Below are 17,141 nucleotides of genomic sequence, written 5' to 3'. Positions count from 1 at the left end.
CTACTGACCTTAAGGATGGAATAGAGCAACACCAGTAAAGCCAGAAATTTCTAACTTCCTTACAGGGAAGGCAGTTATGAGTGCCTGTACAAGTGCTAATTCACTAGGCTGAAACTCTTTAAAAGTAGATTTTAAAACAGCCTAAAGTTAGGCTTCCAACTCCATGTATAGTAGCCTGAATTTTCCAAATGGGTTGGGGAAAAAAAAAAGCAATCAATGTATGTTAATCCTCTTAGTGTCTGAAGTTCAGAGCAGCCAAGGCATTCTTTCCTGTGAGAAATCCCTACTGAAACAACTTGTGTTTGAAATTCTTCCCTCTTCTTTTGTCCCTTCCACCCTCTACACCTTTCATCACAGGCAAGCTACTTCTTATGCCTTTGTTTCTTTATGTTGCCCCCATCCCAGCCTCTGCCTGGCTGATGGTCAGAGGAAAATATACATTATATATTCACGTACAGGATAACAGATTTCTAAACCACATGTGCTTTACTTCAGGAAACAGGCAAAATGGAAAAAGTTTAATTTGCATACAGCAGTCGCATATAGTCACACTTGCAGCAGGTTTGAAGTGAAATATTAATAACGGTGAGCACTTCAATTCAGTGACAGAGCAATGCATACCACTATAGTAGTTTCCGAGTTCCAGTACTAAGCAGATGCTTTAGCTAGTTTCCTAGCTTCCATTTCCTGCTTAGCCTTTTCTCTCAACTCTCTTTCTCTCTCAATGAGATGTGCTTGTTCTTGCTCCCACTCCTTTAGCTTCTGCTCATGTTTTCCAATGTCTTCCACTTCACACGCTGGCAGTTTTTCCTCAACAAGCTGGGTGGTCAGGGTTAACAGGCTTTCAGATTCAACCTTGCCAAGTGAATGCAGCTTAGAGTGCAGCTCCTGTCATAAAAAGGGATTTGATGCAGAGTGAGGAGAGTGCCAGTCAGTCACAAAATAACCAGCCACAGAATACTTCCCTATAACAATCAATATATCACTATTTGAATCTGACTATTAGCTGGGCTATACAGCCCGCGTAACTATTTTATCCCACCATAGTGTTTCCACTGTGGTAGCTGGTACCATTTCTTGAAATACTAACCTCTAGAATAATTTCTTTGAGCAATAAAACTAAACCAATGAAGTTTCATTTTTATTATCCATTGAAATGCTCTTTATTTTTCCAAATTCAGTTATCTGGTATTAACAAAGATCAGCTGACCAGTCAACAGCAATAAACATAATCTAAGCACCATCGTTTTGTGTCTTACCTCAAAACCAATTGAATGATTTGCTCCACACTGCCTGCATTAGCACCCCCCTCAACAGATGCACTTCAATTTAAATGCTGTCTTGCTAATGGCATACTAAGTAACTCCCATGATTTTCCTTCCCAACAGTTACTGTGACCTGAGGCTTGACTATGTTTATACAGGCTGTACAATACCGCTAAAGCAAGGGATATTTTTTCAGGGATATTCTACACTGAAACTAAGGGCAGAGCTCCAGTAAGAAACTATGCCGTATTTCTGTCTTGAGCTTTACTTATCTAGATTTCATGCTGCATAAAAATGTTAATTCACTTAAGATAATGAATCACCCAGTGACACTATTTCTGGCTTCCTGCAATCTTTAGCCTGATGGCTCACTAACAATCTGATTAATTGCCTTAAAAGTGCAGATATACAACCAAGGAGGAGTTTCCTCGGGGAGGAAGATGACATGGCATTGGGAGATTCTTTACCCCTTGCTCACTCATTAGATAGCAACATATTTTCCTGACTGTTCTTTTAAATAAAATGTTTTACTGGGCCCAGCACTTGCAGAAATGTTTAAAGTAAGTAGTGCCTGTCAGAAAGATACATCCGTGCTTCTTTCCTGGGCCCTTTGAATAAAGCCTATTGTTTTGCATTGCAGGATGATGGAAAGAAGATGTGGGGATCATTCACCTCCAAACAAAATGGCAGTTCTGGGGCCATGCAGGTATTTGGACTTCCACTTCCAGTTCTCATTGGAAGTTTATGTGCTGTGCTGCTGGCCCACAGCGTTCCTCTTACCCCAGCCCATGCTGGCAATCGTCTGCAAAGGCACTGCCCCTCAGCTCCTGGCTTGAGGCTCTGCCTTGTTCTTATGCACGGAACTATGATGTCCCCTCTGAGGCCTTTCCACTTCTCCCTGCCTTAGCCAACACAACTGCAAGCTTTGTTGTGTTTTGCCAGATCCTTGAAGGTTTGAACTGGACAGACAGCAGATTAAAGACTCTTTAAAACGCTAGGCATGCAGGTCTGAGCGGCTTGGGTATTTGGCTCTGTGGTTTTTGATTTTATGATAAAGAATGAAAACAAAACCAATGGCTTCGAAGCTAACGGACTAAAACCAAAGTCAGTAATATTTAGGTGTATTCATCTCTGTTTTGTTTGAGATGTCACTAAGCATATAATGCATCAGTAAGAAACATGAAGAGACTGTACAGCTTGCATCTGGGAAGGAACCTGACAACTATACTCATGTTTACAGATTAGACATTCAGTTTAAACATAACTGGTTTAGATCCCTCAGACTCTCCCTACTAACCACTACCAAGGATGTCCTGAAAAGGGGTTTATGCACTGAACCTAAGCAGTAAGAAATTGAAGTAAAGAAAGGCAACGAACTCGAAACTAGCATGACTTCTCTCCTAAGCCACCTCTGGTACCACTGAGCTCCTGCAATCTTCCCTGTTCCGCTGTGATACATTAGTGAGACTAATTTAGGAAAGCACCAGGCTCTACGTCCTGCAGGGACCAAAAGGGCACATTCTTAAGTGGCTAAATCATTGATTTTTATAAGCAGTCTCCAGGGCTCTGCATGCAGACAGAGAAGGAGCACTGCTTTTAGAGAGGGTGTTCCCAGCATTTATGTGATGAAATGCTTGCCCACTGATCACTGGCACAGGTGGAAGGAATTGCCTGAGGAACACTGTACTGAGTAGTCAGCCTCAACATACAGGCTCTGAAAACAGGTAATTACAACATGAATGCCAGTGTCAGGCACAAAGGCTAAATTACAGCTCTAAAGGCTTTATCCAGAAAATGCCAAATGCCCTCAAGTCCTGTTTGTTTTAGTGGAAGTGAAGGACATGCTCCCTCTCACACATCATATCTGTTAGGCTGCTGTAGCTTTTTCAGGTACTTCCACAAATGGCTGTTCTGAAGGTTGGTATGAGACATGGAGGTCAAGTATGTATATAAAAGCCAGGTAGAACAAGCTACAGTTCTAGACAGGAACTGTATGTCTGGAGCAAACCCACATGCTTTTCCTCGCATACCCAGGTGTACGACTTCTGAAACAGAACTGGGCATGTAGGAGACAGAAGCAATTGGTTTTGAGCTCAAGGAGAAACACTGGGAAAAGCTGGCTAATGCAGGGCTGGATAGAATGCAACCAAAGTGTTTTCAGCAGCAGAAGTGCCAATCCTGTCTTGGGGTTACATCACCTGAGGGGCAGATGATCTGTGCTGGGACAGCAGCTGTAATGCCAGCATCACCATGTTGCTTCAGAGCTGCCACCTTCTCTCAGACTTGTATGGTTTTCCAGTGAACTTCTCTGCCCTGTGAAGTACGCCCATAGGACTCCAGGGGTTCAACTGGGAAGACTGGCTGCTGCTGGCCTAATGGATTTCAGAGAAGAGTCTGAGAGCTTTCAGGCTTAGCTGAAATGGCATTCTGACTTGAGGGCTCCTTTTCTCATTCAGACAACCAGAAATTGTAGTTTATTTACATATAAATTACAGCTGGATGCCTCGACCTCACATGAGGACTATGTCTTTCTTACATAGAAAGAACCTCCCAGGGGAGGTTCAGGTTGGACATTAGAAAGAACTTCTTCACTGTAAGAGTCGTTAAGCATTGGAATGGGCTCCCCAGGGAGGTGGTGGAGTCACCATCCCTGGAGGTGTTAAAAAAACGTTTAGATGTGGCGCTTCAAGACATGGTTTAGTGGGTTTAGTGGGCATGGTGGCATCGGGTATACGGTTGGACTTGATAATCTTTGAGGTCTCTTCCAACCATAATGATTCTATGATTCTACAGTCAGACTTCCCTGGTAAGAGCTTAGAGCTAAGCACTGGGACTGTACTTTGTTGGCTCAAAGTTGGGCCACTCACTGCCACACCAGGAAGTGCCTGAACCGGGATTAATTATGGAACTTGTGGAAAGGTTGAGGTGAGAAGAAAACTACCCCCTTGGCACTAGTCTGTCCCCAATTTGACATTTACACCTTGTTTTGAGCACTGTGCATTATTTTCTTCAAGGCTAGACAATGGATAGACAATGAGAAACTCGTAAAAATGTCTCAATCCCTCCTTCAAAGGGCACTTGTGTTTACCTAATTCACTGTAATTCATCCAGGCATTAATTATCACATGCTGAGCACCCACTGATTCTCAAACACTTTAATTAAAAAGTTCTAAGTGCCTACAAAGCAAGTTTATCTAAAGATTAGTGGCAAATAGTTTATGTAAGTAAAAATTAAAGGAAGGAGAAGTGTGTGTATGTGAGGTGAAACCATAGGATACTGGTCTTTTAACTTTTGAAATTTCTTTAGAACAACAGCCTGTATCCAGAACAACTGTCCAAGGTTGTTGACAGCAACAATGGAAACTGATGGGCTATGGAAAGAGTACTGCTCCAGGAACCATAAGCCAGATTAGTTTCAACCTGGGATATTTGATTTTTACCACAGTACAAATCAGAGATGATGAAAGAAAATGACTTCTTTATATAGCTATGAGATGATTAAATAAAATGGACTCATTATATAGCTGTGGCCTAATGAACAACTGGTTGTGTTTCATACTGTTATCATCAGCATGATGACCTAAAGATAGAAGGGACGCGATACAGCCTTACTTCATTCCCCAGACTGAAAGTATAGGATGCAACATTCCTACTTAGTCATAACATACACAAATGGACAATGAATTCAGGATGGTCTCACGCCTATTACAATTCACTTTAATGAGCAAGAGCCCACACAAGGTCAGATAATGGATCTTTAATGACATACCACTTTTGTGAACAGGACTGGATTTATCATTTTGATGCATGAAAAGTGGAGATAAAATCGCAGCAGACAGACAAAAGACAAGTGGCCTTGAGCATTTATGTCTTTGTAGGCTGCTGTCTCCCGTCTGAAGAAGTGAAAATGTAAGGTGACATCAGTTTCAAAAATGCCAGGTAGGACTCCTGATGCACTGAGAGGTATCAGTCTACTAGCCATAATAAGCCAGTGTATGTATTTTCTAGTATACATTATTGAGATCTACTACAACTTAGAATATTTAGATAAATGAAACTCTCCTACCTTGAATCGGCTGTAGTACTCGGGTGCTTTAGACTGCTCTGTTTCTTCTGATTCTGCATACTGTGACTTGTGCTCTAATTCCTTCACTTCTTCAGCGGATTCTAGACCAGGTTTTCCTTCAAGGACAGACTGCAAAATGGTCTCCAGGGCATCCATCTAAACAATCACGCTTGTCATTGTTAGCGTAAACAGTTTGGAAATACAATCTCAGTAACACCACTGTCACATTTTCAAACAACTCTTTGATTTACAATGTATTTTGAGATTACTTCTGTGTGTGATAAAAAGGAAGTCAAATTCTAAAAGGAAATGGGACTTATTCTTGGAAGAATTTTGTACTGTACTTGGGACCTTTGAGGTCAGACATTAAACTCCTGCAACAGAACAACTCCACCAACCGTTGTCAACAGTAAAGCTTCCCATGACTCAGATACTGACTGGCATTTGCAGATCTGTCAGGCATTAGGACAATGTCTCCTCTTGGCCTGATACCCAGCCAAAAATAATAATGCCAAATGGTAGTCACAGTGATAATAACACTACCATGATACACAATCACAGATATGTCTAAATAAGATATTACTATAGAATGTTTGAACAAAATAATCTCTAATAGATCACCTCAATACCTCTTTGGTGAAAACAAGCAGGGAAATCACCTGTTCAGCAACAACAATATTCATTCATATCATTAGTTTGATACTTTAACAGGAAAATCAGAAATGTAGCCATATAATACATTAGTATAGGTATATTTTTAATCCGTGATACCTCTATTCTCTTCATGCTTTTGTCTTTCGAGGTAGTAAGAGAATCACCCTCTCCTAATCTAATTGCAGTTGTATCAAGAGGATGCATTAGCTTCACTAAGGGACTTGGTAAATTATTTCTGTACGTATTAATGATACAAAAGATGGAACTGCTATATGGATGCTGCCGATGTTTTGGGAATAACATGATCTCCATAACTGGAATTACTGGATGCAGATTGCCTGCATTTTAAAGTTCAGCTTTTACAAATGCAAAGAGCTGCTGTCCTTCCATGAATCCTAATTCTGAATGTTTATCAGTAGGATGAAACAACTCTGTGTAACCTTTGAATCTGTGATGCTTTCTCCAAGCAAAAGAGATCTTGATACTTAAGTTTCATTTTCCTAGCATAAATACATAATGCTAAAGGAATAAAAAATAGGCTTATTTGAAATAACATTCTTGACACTGAAATGTAATCTTTAAACTAGCAGTACTGAAACAGGATGAAATAAGCAATGAAATAATAACTATGTGCTTCAAAATACATACACTCATTTAGAGACTTTCTCAGACAGTTGAAAAAAACCCAAAACATGTCTTGCTTGTCCACAGTTAAACAATACAGTACAATACTAAAACAGTAATTCTGTTATGTTGTTAAGATAGTAATGGCAGAGACAAAAGAGACACCTTGTAGTGTCTCTCATTTCTTGTAGTCAGAAGTGAATGAAAGCTTAAAGCCTGAAAGAAAAGTGAATGAGTGATAATGATTGGGCAAATCACTTGAAAATGTTTACACTAAAACTGCAGTTTAAAAAAGTTCATTTGAAAACTTCCCTTTTAGACAACAAAATTCATTCAGACAGAAAATAATACTACATTTTGGAAAAGAACCAAGTTTGCAAAACCAGGGTCATGTCTTTCTCAGGTAACTCTGTGATTGTGCAGGCATGCAAAGACAAAAATTTATAACATAGCCTGTACTTCTCAGTGCTATGATACGCATTTACATGAACTGCATAATGGTCAACCAAGTCCTGCCCAAGAGAGGCCAGGATATTACAGGAAAAAAGTTTATGGCACTTGAGGTTGTTTCCGTCATATCTGCTGCTGAATTCAGTGGAAGCTGACTGACTTCAATATTGACCTGGTCAGTGCTCTTAGTCCTTCACCCTTAGGAATACTGCATTTTAGTTGGAAATAGCAATTAAAAACATCTTGTATGCATTTTAAGAGTAAAATCTTAATAAGCATTTAGGTAGAAAAGGCCAGATGATGCAAATGGATACACTGTAATTACTTTACACCAGATGAAGATATGGACCAACATGTCTTCCTTGTTTTCCTTTCTGCACTGGGGTCACAAAAATGCATTAGAGAAAAATTATTTTGATAGTAACACACCATCCAGGCCTGCTCTTGGTCCTCAGCTTGGTGAAACTTATGTGATTTGCACCATTGTTTATATACTGCTACCTAAAATCCAAATGAGGCCAAGTATCTCTTCAGGGAATCTTCTGTGTGGTTCTCATGGTCTGCTTTTTGGGCTCTACTACTGGATTTGCACAGACACTCATAGCATTAGCAAGTAATCAGTAACAACCTTATTTTATAAGTTCTTAGCTGTTCACTGAACAAAGTAAAAACTGTCTCTATGAAGAAAACATTGCTAGATACTACTAGCATTTACTATTTTTACAGTATCAGTACACAGAAGGATGGGATCTTCTATGGACCTGTTGTATCACAGACAGTTGCAGCCTTGTCTCAACACTAGGATGTTCATCTACAACCCAGAGCAAGCTGAGAAGTTTCTTAATTTGTCTAAGGTTTGTAAGCAGAAAAAAAATCATAAGCATATTAGGCTGAGTTCTTGAGATGTAGAGTAAGAAAGAAATCCCCAAACCCACATACCCGAAGAGGTAACTCAAAATGGTGGAAGTTGCAGACGTGGTACTTCCTTCCTTGCACTGTCTAGTATTACACAGAGCTGCTTCCAAGCATGGAGCAATAGATAGCAGAACCTGCTCAGCAGTGTCCTGGCCTGTGTTTGTCAGGTGAAAAGCAGAGACTACAAGCCTAGTAGTCATACTTGCAAAAGGGAGACTCCCACCACCAGAGACACCTTCAGGTGCTGCATTCCTAAGCCCCAAGTCCCTTAGTCAGTGCTGACCTCACAAATGGACCGAATCTATCCACATGACCCAACTGAGGGCACTACAACCCTTCTAGAAATCACTCTGTACCATTTTTGGACCGGTACCACTCAGGACATCATCTCAAAGGGCACAGAATACATGGAATTAGCTGGGAGAGGAACAAGATGTGCTATTTCATCCTCACTACTAGGAAGTATGTCTCTGACTGAGTTCAAAAGCTTAGGAAACAAAGGTGTCTTCCCATCCCCATAGACATGTGTTTCCTGTGACACAGATGCAGGTGTCTCTATAGGGAGTGGAAGGCTTAGGAAACATACTTAAACGGTTTGTGGCAACAACAGACACTCATTCCTAAGGACATGCCAACAGACATCATCACTGGCCCACCAACTGCAGCAGTTGTTCAGTTCTAAACATTACTTCTACCTTCCAAAGACCTCTCAAGTATTGCTGGGCCTCTTCTCATTAGCAAGGCACAGAATTCACAGGTTTTACTGGAGTTTGGCTTGTATGGAACTCCCTCTGTTCAGTGGGTTATAGCCTTCATACTTACAGCTTCTTTGCAGATTTTGCTGTCCCCTGACAATGAAGCCACATTCTCCATCACTTGCAAGGCTCTGTTCAAGTATCCAGGTGTCCACATCAGTGGCATTAGATTGTATACAGCTCTAAGCCCTTTATTCAACTCCACTTTCCCTGTGATAAAAAAAGTACTTTAGCGTTAGTACTTCAATACTTGAGCCTTAACAGAATCCATACGGGTTGGCTCTGTTTTTCAGAAGGGAAGGTAAGTGTCTTGGCTTTTGTGGTAAAAACAACACACTCTTCGACAAAGTTGCTCTGACAGAACTGTTATTTCCTTATTTTATTAAGATGCCTTCTTTTTGCCCAACTTCACAGCTATTACATGTTTGTTTCTTGTTCTTCTCCATTCCCCCTCCCACCTTGCCTAGAAATTTTGTCCAGATGGAAAAGAACAGTGGTCATGTTTTCTGGTTGTCTGGCAGTTGTAACAACAGCTCTGAGCAGGTTGTCTGAAGATCTCGGACAAATGTCTCCTCAGCCTTCAGGAACTGACTATGCAGCATGTGTGCACTAAATCTGAGGCTCCGGACTCACTTCTGTGGCCTTTAGGGTCTACTCACATATGTGTCATGGCCAGATTGTATGGTATTTACAGCACGTGCTCTGGCTAACTATACAGCTTAGTACCCATATTTCTGTTGGAGCTTCCTGAGATGAAATATGGGAGACCTGCCAAAAAAAAATTTTGGTTCTTGATTTAGGACATTCTGTGCGACAAGGTCTTCGCTGGCTTTAGCAGGACCTGTGATGCACAGCACCACTGACGATGGGGCTTTTCTTCTGACAGTAATTACTAGAGAACACAAAACTCCTACATAATAGATGAAACGTACATCACGTTGCAGTTGGTGAGTACTAATTTACAATGATTATCACTCCAGGGTTTCGATTTTGTCATTGTTAACGTAACAAATAATACCACTTCAGTGTAGCTTACAAGAGCCGCATCCAAGCTCTCAATCTAATTTGCACTCTGGCTGTAACAACACAAAATTATGAAACACACCTTACTCTTCTTTACATGGAAAAGAACAGTTTAGGAAAAGCAAGGTAATAAGTGCACAGACAAAGCTTACGCACTATGGCTAAATTAAAATCGCTGCGGTGCTTGAGGCCATTCTGTGCCTGTAGACATCTTTCACTCTCTCAGAGGTTGGTTCCATTAGTGTTGGCAAGACTGTGGCATACACGACATAGCAGTAAATAGCTTTTGATCTACTGAATGTCAATGTCATGGAACAAGTACTACTGCTCACAGACAACAGTGAAGTGCATTTTTGAAATACAGCCACTATTCAATCAATCTATACGACATAAAAATCACTCCAAAATGAATGTCAACTGGACAGCAAAGTTCCTGTTTGTATCAGTATCTCCACTGGATAACGAACTACAGCTCTATGGAGAATCCTGCTTTCAAATTAATTTCCACTTTTATTTGCCATTTTCACTGCAAATGAGTTTTTTGTCTTACAGTCATATTAAATCCAAATCAGCATCCTAACTCTGCCACTACACATTGTATTTAGAGGCTGCATTTTAAGAAGTCCACTTTTCATTATCCTCAGTAAATTCTAGAATAAAATATGATGCAGTAATGGAACAACTGCATAATCATAAGTTTTAAATGAATTAATTACTTTCAAGAAAATAATAATTTTGTTGAGAAGGACAAAACCTATCTGCACTACATTCCTCTACAGGTTAGAGGAAATTAAAGAAAGAACTTACCCCATTCCCCTTCCCTTCAATCCTGGATATACTCTGATCTAACTCCTCTTTAATAATATAGTGTATCATTAGCGGTGAAGACTCCTTAACAGATACAGCATAAAAGCACTGCTATCTGCAGTTCACGACAGAAACATTAACTTTACAGTAAGTAGCAGATGTTCTAAACATACTGTTGTTCAGGCTATGCTCTCTGAACTTCTTGAGGTTTAAGGATTATTTTAAGAAGCTCACTAACTAGAAAAAGAGTCTATTGTCCATAGACAAATTTGTGTTACGGAACTCTGTACTTTTTTTTTTTTTTTAATTTGTTGGTCCAAAAACCAGCCAACCCTACTGTTCTTTAAGAAAATCTTCTTTCTTTCAGCTGCCAATCCAAACCTGCAGGGAGCCCTAAAGGAGGTTCTGAAGCTGTCTGATAAAGGGCATACCGTTCAAATCAGTACTACCCTCCAGGCTTACGAAACAGATTCAGTCTTAACTCTGAAATTGTTCCTTCCACTATTTCTGCCTTTTTTTTCTTAGTCTTCTCTTTGATTACCTTTTAATAAAGCAAAGGTGCCAATTTAATTCAGCCACTGAAGACAAGAGGGAAAAGATGATTGTAAGGGAAGTAAAACTTACCAAGGAATGCATAGCCATACAGCTGGGAGCTAAAACCCACGGTGCTCGTTTGCTTTAGACCGGTAAGCACTAGCGATGCTCCAAGATTTCTCTCATCTTCCCACTGCAAATAATGTAAACTAAGTGTTCCTTGACAAACACAACCATAAAATGGCAGCAGCCAAAGACAGCACGTGGCTTTCATCAGATGTCTTAGCAATAAAGTAAAGAATTATTAAACATGTCTACCATTCAGAATTACAGTTGTATATCCTGAGGAACAGTACACATTATACTGAGAACATCTCTCTTTCCAGAAGACAGTAAAGTTTGAGAGGCTGAGATTTTTCATGGAAGTCAATCAGTGCACTTCCTTCAGGACAGAGGGTTAGACTGATTTACGTTGGCCAAGCTCTGTCTCTGTCCTGTATGTCCTACCACTTGCTTCAGGCTAACACTGTTGAAGAAAAAAAATTACATTACTTCTGTACTACAGCAGCCTTTTCTTTTAAGCATGTGGCAAGACACATGCTCCACTATCCCTCACTAGAATAGGAATATGGTGAGAGAAGAATATGCTGCTGATGGCTGCTCTGAGTCCAAAATCTGCACTGTGAAAAGAACATATGCAACTCACCAAGACCAGTGTATGCCCAGGATTAAAAGCACAGCTGTCCCTCCAGTTACAGAGAGGTACCAGCTGTCTGAGCCAGACCACCAGTGGTGGCTAAAGAAAGGCACCCAATCAGTAAGTACATTAAAACCACAAGAGTAGTGTGAATTTTGTTTTGCTATGGGATAGTACAGTACATTTTTCAAGACCATAGAAGCACAAACATCATGGATAAATGTCTCTTTACTGCAAGTGAAAGGAGCTGAACAACTCTCATTGCTAAGAAAATGAGGAAAAGGAAGCTATAAAAGGCAACAGATTGGAGAAGTCTGACTCACTAACACATGTTTTTTGTGGCAGGGTACTTCAGTGTCCTATTTATTACCTTATGTCCTGAAACAAATATCCCTGGTAAAAGGAAGAAGCCGCCTGAAAAATTCTCTGAGGTACACTGAGTCTTAAAAAGCACAAAGGTTTAACCTTCTGGTTTAATGCATTATTCAAAGACGTCTTTTCAAGGTATGGCAACTTTTTGTGTCTCCATTCAGGTGCTACAAGAATTTGCATGTTATTATCTGACAGAAAATACCATCAACTGACAGACAGGCAAGGTATTTGCCTGTCCCAGAAAAGAGATATAAGGAGATAGGGCTGTTTCGTGCTGAATTCAGCACTCCAGTTGAATGTTATAGGAAAATCAGATGCAACTGCAAAAACAGGGCTTTTAGCAGTCTAGATTCTTTTGGGAGGTAGCCCATTTGGCTCCAAGAGCTGGAGGAACTGCAAGAACTTAACGTTAACACCTCTGCAGTGGAAGGCAGCAATTATACTGACTGTTTGCAGCAGTCAAGGAGGAAACTTTCTGGGGAGAGCCAAGACCAGTCAGGCTTTCAGTGGTGTTTACAACAGCACAAAAACGGAAGCTCTCTATCACCACTGTTATACACACTAATGACTAACATAGTCAGATAGCTCAAGATTCAGCTCTCAAAGTTAAAAAACATTTCATCAGGCTGCTGGACCCTGAGCCACGGCCAAGGGCCTGTCTGCAACAGGACACTGGCTGACCTGTCTCACACCTTGAGAAAAGGGAATGGGATTTTCAGAAGTAGCTGAGCAGATCTCATAACTGTCTACCCACACTTCTTAAATCAAACACAGAATATTGGTACTGAGCATTATGAGGTGTTGAATGATACTCTGTATGGTGTATACATACAAAAATATGGCTTATTGTTGTCTTTGGATGGGATTATTTCAAAATGCATATTAAATAAATCACAGCTATATAAATACGCTTGCCTTAAATATGTCATATGTCCACACCATCCTTGCTTGCATATTCAGCTTTCGTGAAATGCTACACATATTGGTAAGTGCTTGTCTTTGCAGTGAGGATACACAAACATGAACAAACGCAATGGGAAAATGAGATTTTGGTCCCTCTGCTTCTCATATACAAGTGATCAAGCATACTTTACTTCTGGGGAATGAAGGAGAATACAGAACAGGGCAAATGCACCTCTGTTTTCTATAGTGAAAACTGAAATTAAACCCAACTGATTAAAACCTTAAGGCATCTATAATATGCATTTTGGAAGATGCTTCACGTAAGACAAATGGAAGCTTCAAGCATTTTCCTTATGGATCACAACATGCTATTGAAGGCTTGTGCCAAACTACAGGAGAAGTAGCTGCCTAAAGTGATGGACATGGCAAAGCCCTCTGCTGATACCTGAGTCCCTTCTGCAAAGGTAGAACAATGACACTTTCAAGAGCCTGAACTGTCATGTTGGCCTTAAGCAAGCTAGATGTGAATGAGACACCTCTAATACGTGGAGACAGGAGAGATGTAATGAATTTAGATTTAAAACAAATACATACTAGAAACAATACATCCAAAGCCAAACAGGATAGTAAAAATCCTAGTGAAAATGCTTTATAATGCTGCAATATCACCATTACCAAGCTATAATGGTGAGCAACAATCACCTTAACAGGGTCCTATACAATAGGTGACACAGGTTTTTTGTGTTAACTGATACAGCCCTCTTTGAACTAAAATGTCATTTCATAATAGGCACACACTACACCTGAAAATCCTGAAACACTTTCCCTTTCAGAGAAAGGAGCAAAAGGGGTGAGAAGTTATTTGATGGCTTTCATATTTTGTTGTTTCTTTTTTAACTTCTTCTGCAGTTGTTAGAATAACAAAAAAAAATGGAGTATTTATTTTTTCCAGGTAAACTTACAGGAAATAAAATGTATTCAAGATTGAATACCTAAATGACTGCACAATGACACTTAGAAACAGAGGCTTTGTGTATCATTTTGAGTGTGGTCAGCTTACCGTATGTTCAGACTTGGTTGCCAGGTACTGGTATAAAACATACAGAGAAAGAAGCTGTGTTGATAATTCATCAAAACTTTCTTGCAGCATGATCTCTGTTACTACTGACATAGCATCTATGGAGGAAAACAATACATAATCAGCAAGTGTAAATTTACACAGTTTTCATTCGCACCCACTCATGTTCACTGGTACTTTATTGCTATAGTATATTTTGAAGTAGTTAGGGAGAAAGTTAAAGATTTCTTAAGACTACTAGTATAGAATTAGTCTTACTTGCTTGGGTTATTGAAACACACTGTGAGAAGGAAGAATAGGTTGAACAGTAGGAGACACAGCAAAGGAGCTTTCCAAACTCATCTTCATTCTATGTTCTTCAATTGGCTCTCCTTTCCTCAGCCCTTCAATCATTAACATTTTTAAAAAAAAATCTGTAAAAATGACTTCTTTGTTCTTGTGTTTAGATTACAAACAAAAGAAGACTGGCTTAAATTCACCACCCTTAAGGTGACAGGAGAGTACAATGGAGCAGAAATGTCACAGATCACCAACAGCACTCACTGTGCTCACCAACAGCAAACAGTGCTCTGGAGGAGCTCCACAGGGAGTTCCAGTGACACTCTCTGTGAGGAAGGACAGCTTGTTAAACAAAAGTCCCTGAGCCTGCCACAGAAAAGAAATATGGCTAGAATAAGGGGGAATTCACAGAAAAAGGGGCTCTGAAAATAAAATAAGTATATGTATTAACCTTCATGATAAAAACTGCAGAAAAGTCATGCAATTCTGTTGTCCCTTTCAGTTATTTGTTCTACAAGAGGCTTACGCAAAGAACAGCTCACTGCAAGTCTATAGTACCAGAAAACCGGCATCAAAATGAAAATCTTAATTATTTCTCATCAAACATGAGAGGATTATTCATCTCAACAATTAAAGTCAACACTGAAAGACAGGCACCTCAACATGGCAATTCAGCATAGCTGGCTCTCTCCAGTGACAGACAGAAAGTGTAGAGAAATAGTCTAGATATGTAGCTTTTTGAATAGCTAAATATTAGTAAGATTAACTCTACCAACATGCATTTTGATTCTTGCAACACTCTAATTGTCACTAATTACTCCCGTGATGTCATCAGTATGTAAATCTGACTTGTAAAAACTGCTGAAGTTGGTTTACCTTTGGAATGGGATTAATCACAGCACAAAATGTGAATTGCATGTGTTTCAAAATTATATAATGAAAACCCAACAGAAATGAGATACAAACATGCAGAAAAGTAGTTTAAAGGAAGGAGAAAGTGTGTTTTTAGGTGACTTCAGAGAAAATATAGCTAGAAGTTTTTAATTCAAAGAAAGGCTCCGCAGATATGAGAACATACAACTAAGGATGCAGAATTGGTACTTATTTTCTTACCTTCATATTTCTTCTGCTTTATAAAACAATCCAACAATATATTGAATGTAAAATTATCTGGGAAAATTCCATACTGAACCTGAAGAGGAAAAAAAAGATCAGTGTGAAAATCAGCTGTTCAAATCAAATCTCCCCAATCCTCTGCAGGTATCAGAAAGATCAGAACCATGGTATTGCACACTGCTGCACCGGAACAATTAGTCAAGCAACACAAGGAGATCAGCACAGCTCCTGTGATGCAGGCCTTCTAACTTCTGATGTACTAGATTTGTTTTGGCATTTTATCTGAGCCTTTAGGATCAGGAGGGGCATTGCCTGTCACATTTTTATGCCTCTCCTGCATCTAGCAATTTGTGGACACCAACACTGTTTAAAAACAAAAGGCTTCCTGGAAAGAAGAGGAAATAAAAGCTGCAAAAAGCTTTACCTAAAATTCAAGTGCATCATTAACTTTTGTTTTGACAAAGAAATAACTGAACTTAAAACCACAGTCTACAGGACCTGTCTGCAACAGGAATTTCAGGCAAGCCACACTTGTCTCAAAAAGCTGATCAAATATATTCATGGCTTTTCCTTGTAAAAACCTACCTTGTTTTTTAATGTGTATAAGGCTTTGTCTTGTGCATCATATTTTAAGCACTGTCTGATCCAGCTGTGGATGGTCCAGTCTCTCAAGTACCAGCAATTTGGACTATGTCGAAACCTAAAGGATGATAAACGATCCAGGTGACAACATGACTCTTTGTTATCACAGAAACAAATTCTGTAATTAACAAACTATGAGTTTCAGAACCCCTGCCTTTCATGATCCCAAATACAAATCTGTCTCTATTTGACTTTGCAGTGAATCATTGCTCTCCAAAGGGCTCCAGGTAGCCCTTTCAAGTAAGAGAAACAAAACTTTGATACATTTTGTGTACACAGGGGGGAACCTGACCTTTACAGAAATGCATAATATTTTAAACCTCTCACTTTCCAGAAATCCTACTGCTTTTCCTCTGAAAAGATGAATACCATAAAACAATAGCTTGGTATATTTAAGAAGGCCAACTGAGATTGCTATAAACACTGTTGTACTTTAACCTTGTCCTTCCAATTGTATAACACTGCATGTTGCTGGTCTTGTCAAAGAGCAACACAGCTCCATGACTGATGACATCAGCAAGTATCAAATTATATCAAAATACAGCTGGGTCTGAACCTTTGGAGTTTATGTAATCTGGTGTCTCCCACCCTCTCGAATTCATGCGTCACTTCAACCACTTAAGAATACATTGTGCCTCAGCACAGGCCATCCCTGGGCTGCTACATGCTTCATTTGCTTTAGAAATGCTTCATCAGTGAGGCATGCCTCACGCAAGGAGAAGCTCCGCTTGACAGCCCTCCCTTGCCCCCCTGCACTGTCTGTGTTGCTCCCCATGGATGTTTCTTTAACCTGTTCTGAGACACCTCATGCCATGGCTTTAGCAGTCTGCCCAGGCAACCTACTCCAGTGCTCAATCAATTTGTAAAATTAAATACTTTTAAGTTCAGGCTCATCTGTCTCATCCTTATTCAGACATAAACACTTTGCTCTGTATTTGCAGAAGTGGTGACAAAAAGCATA

At 39.8% G+C, this 17,141-nt stretch overlaps 1 protein-coding gene across 1 annotated transcript; it reads right to left on the bottom strand.

Moving 5' to 3' along the window:
- Positions 1–490: 490 nt before the first annotated feature.
- Positions 491–16,298, bottom strand: MRPS27 (mitochondrial ribosomal protein S27; the record flags this gene model as incomplete). The annotated part of the gene is made up of 7 exons (XM_009704481.1): positions 491–888; positions 5,332–5,487; positions 8,797–8,939; positions 11,184–11,286; positions 14,126–14,241; positions 15,536–15,614; positions 16,124–16,298. Coding segments are annotated over 7 exons (1,012 nt in total), but the record flags the coding sequence as incomplete, so codon positions are not given.
- Positions 16,299–17,141: the final 843 nt, after the last annotated feature.

This window comes from Cariama cristata, unplaced genomic scaffold (genome assembly GCF_000690535.1).
Source record: "Cariama cristata isolate BGI_N322 unplaced genomic scaffold, ASM69053v1 scaffold500, whole genome shotgun sequence".
Classification (NCBI taxonomy): domain Eukaryota; kingdom Metazoa; phylum Chordata; class Aves; order Cariamiformes; family Cariamidae; genus Cariama; species Cariama cristata.
The sequence above is the reverse complement of the archived record's forward strand: the minus strand, read 5'-3'. Positions and strand labels throughout refer to the sequence as shown.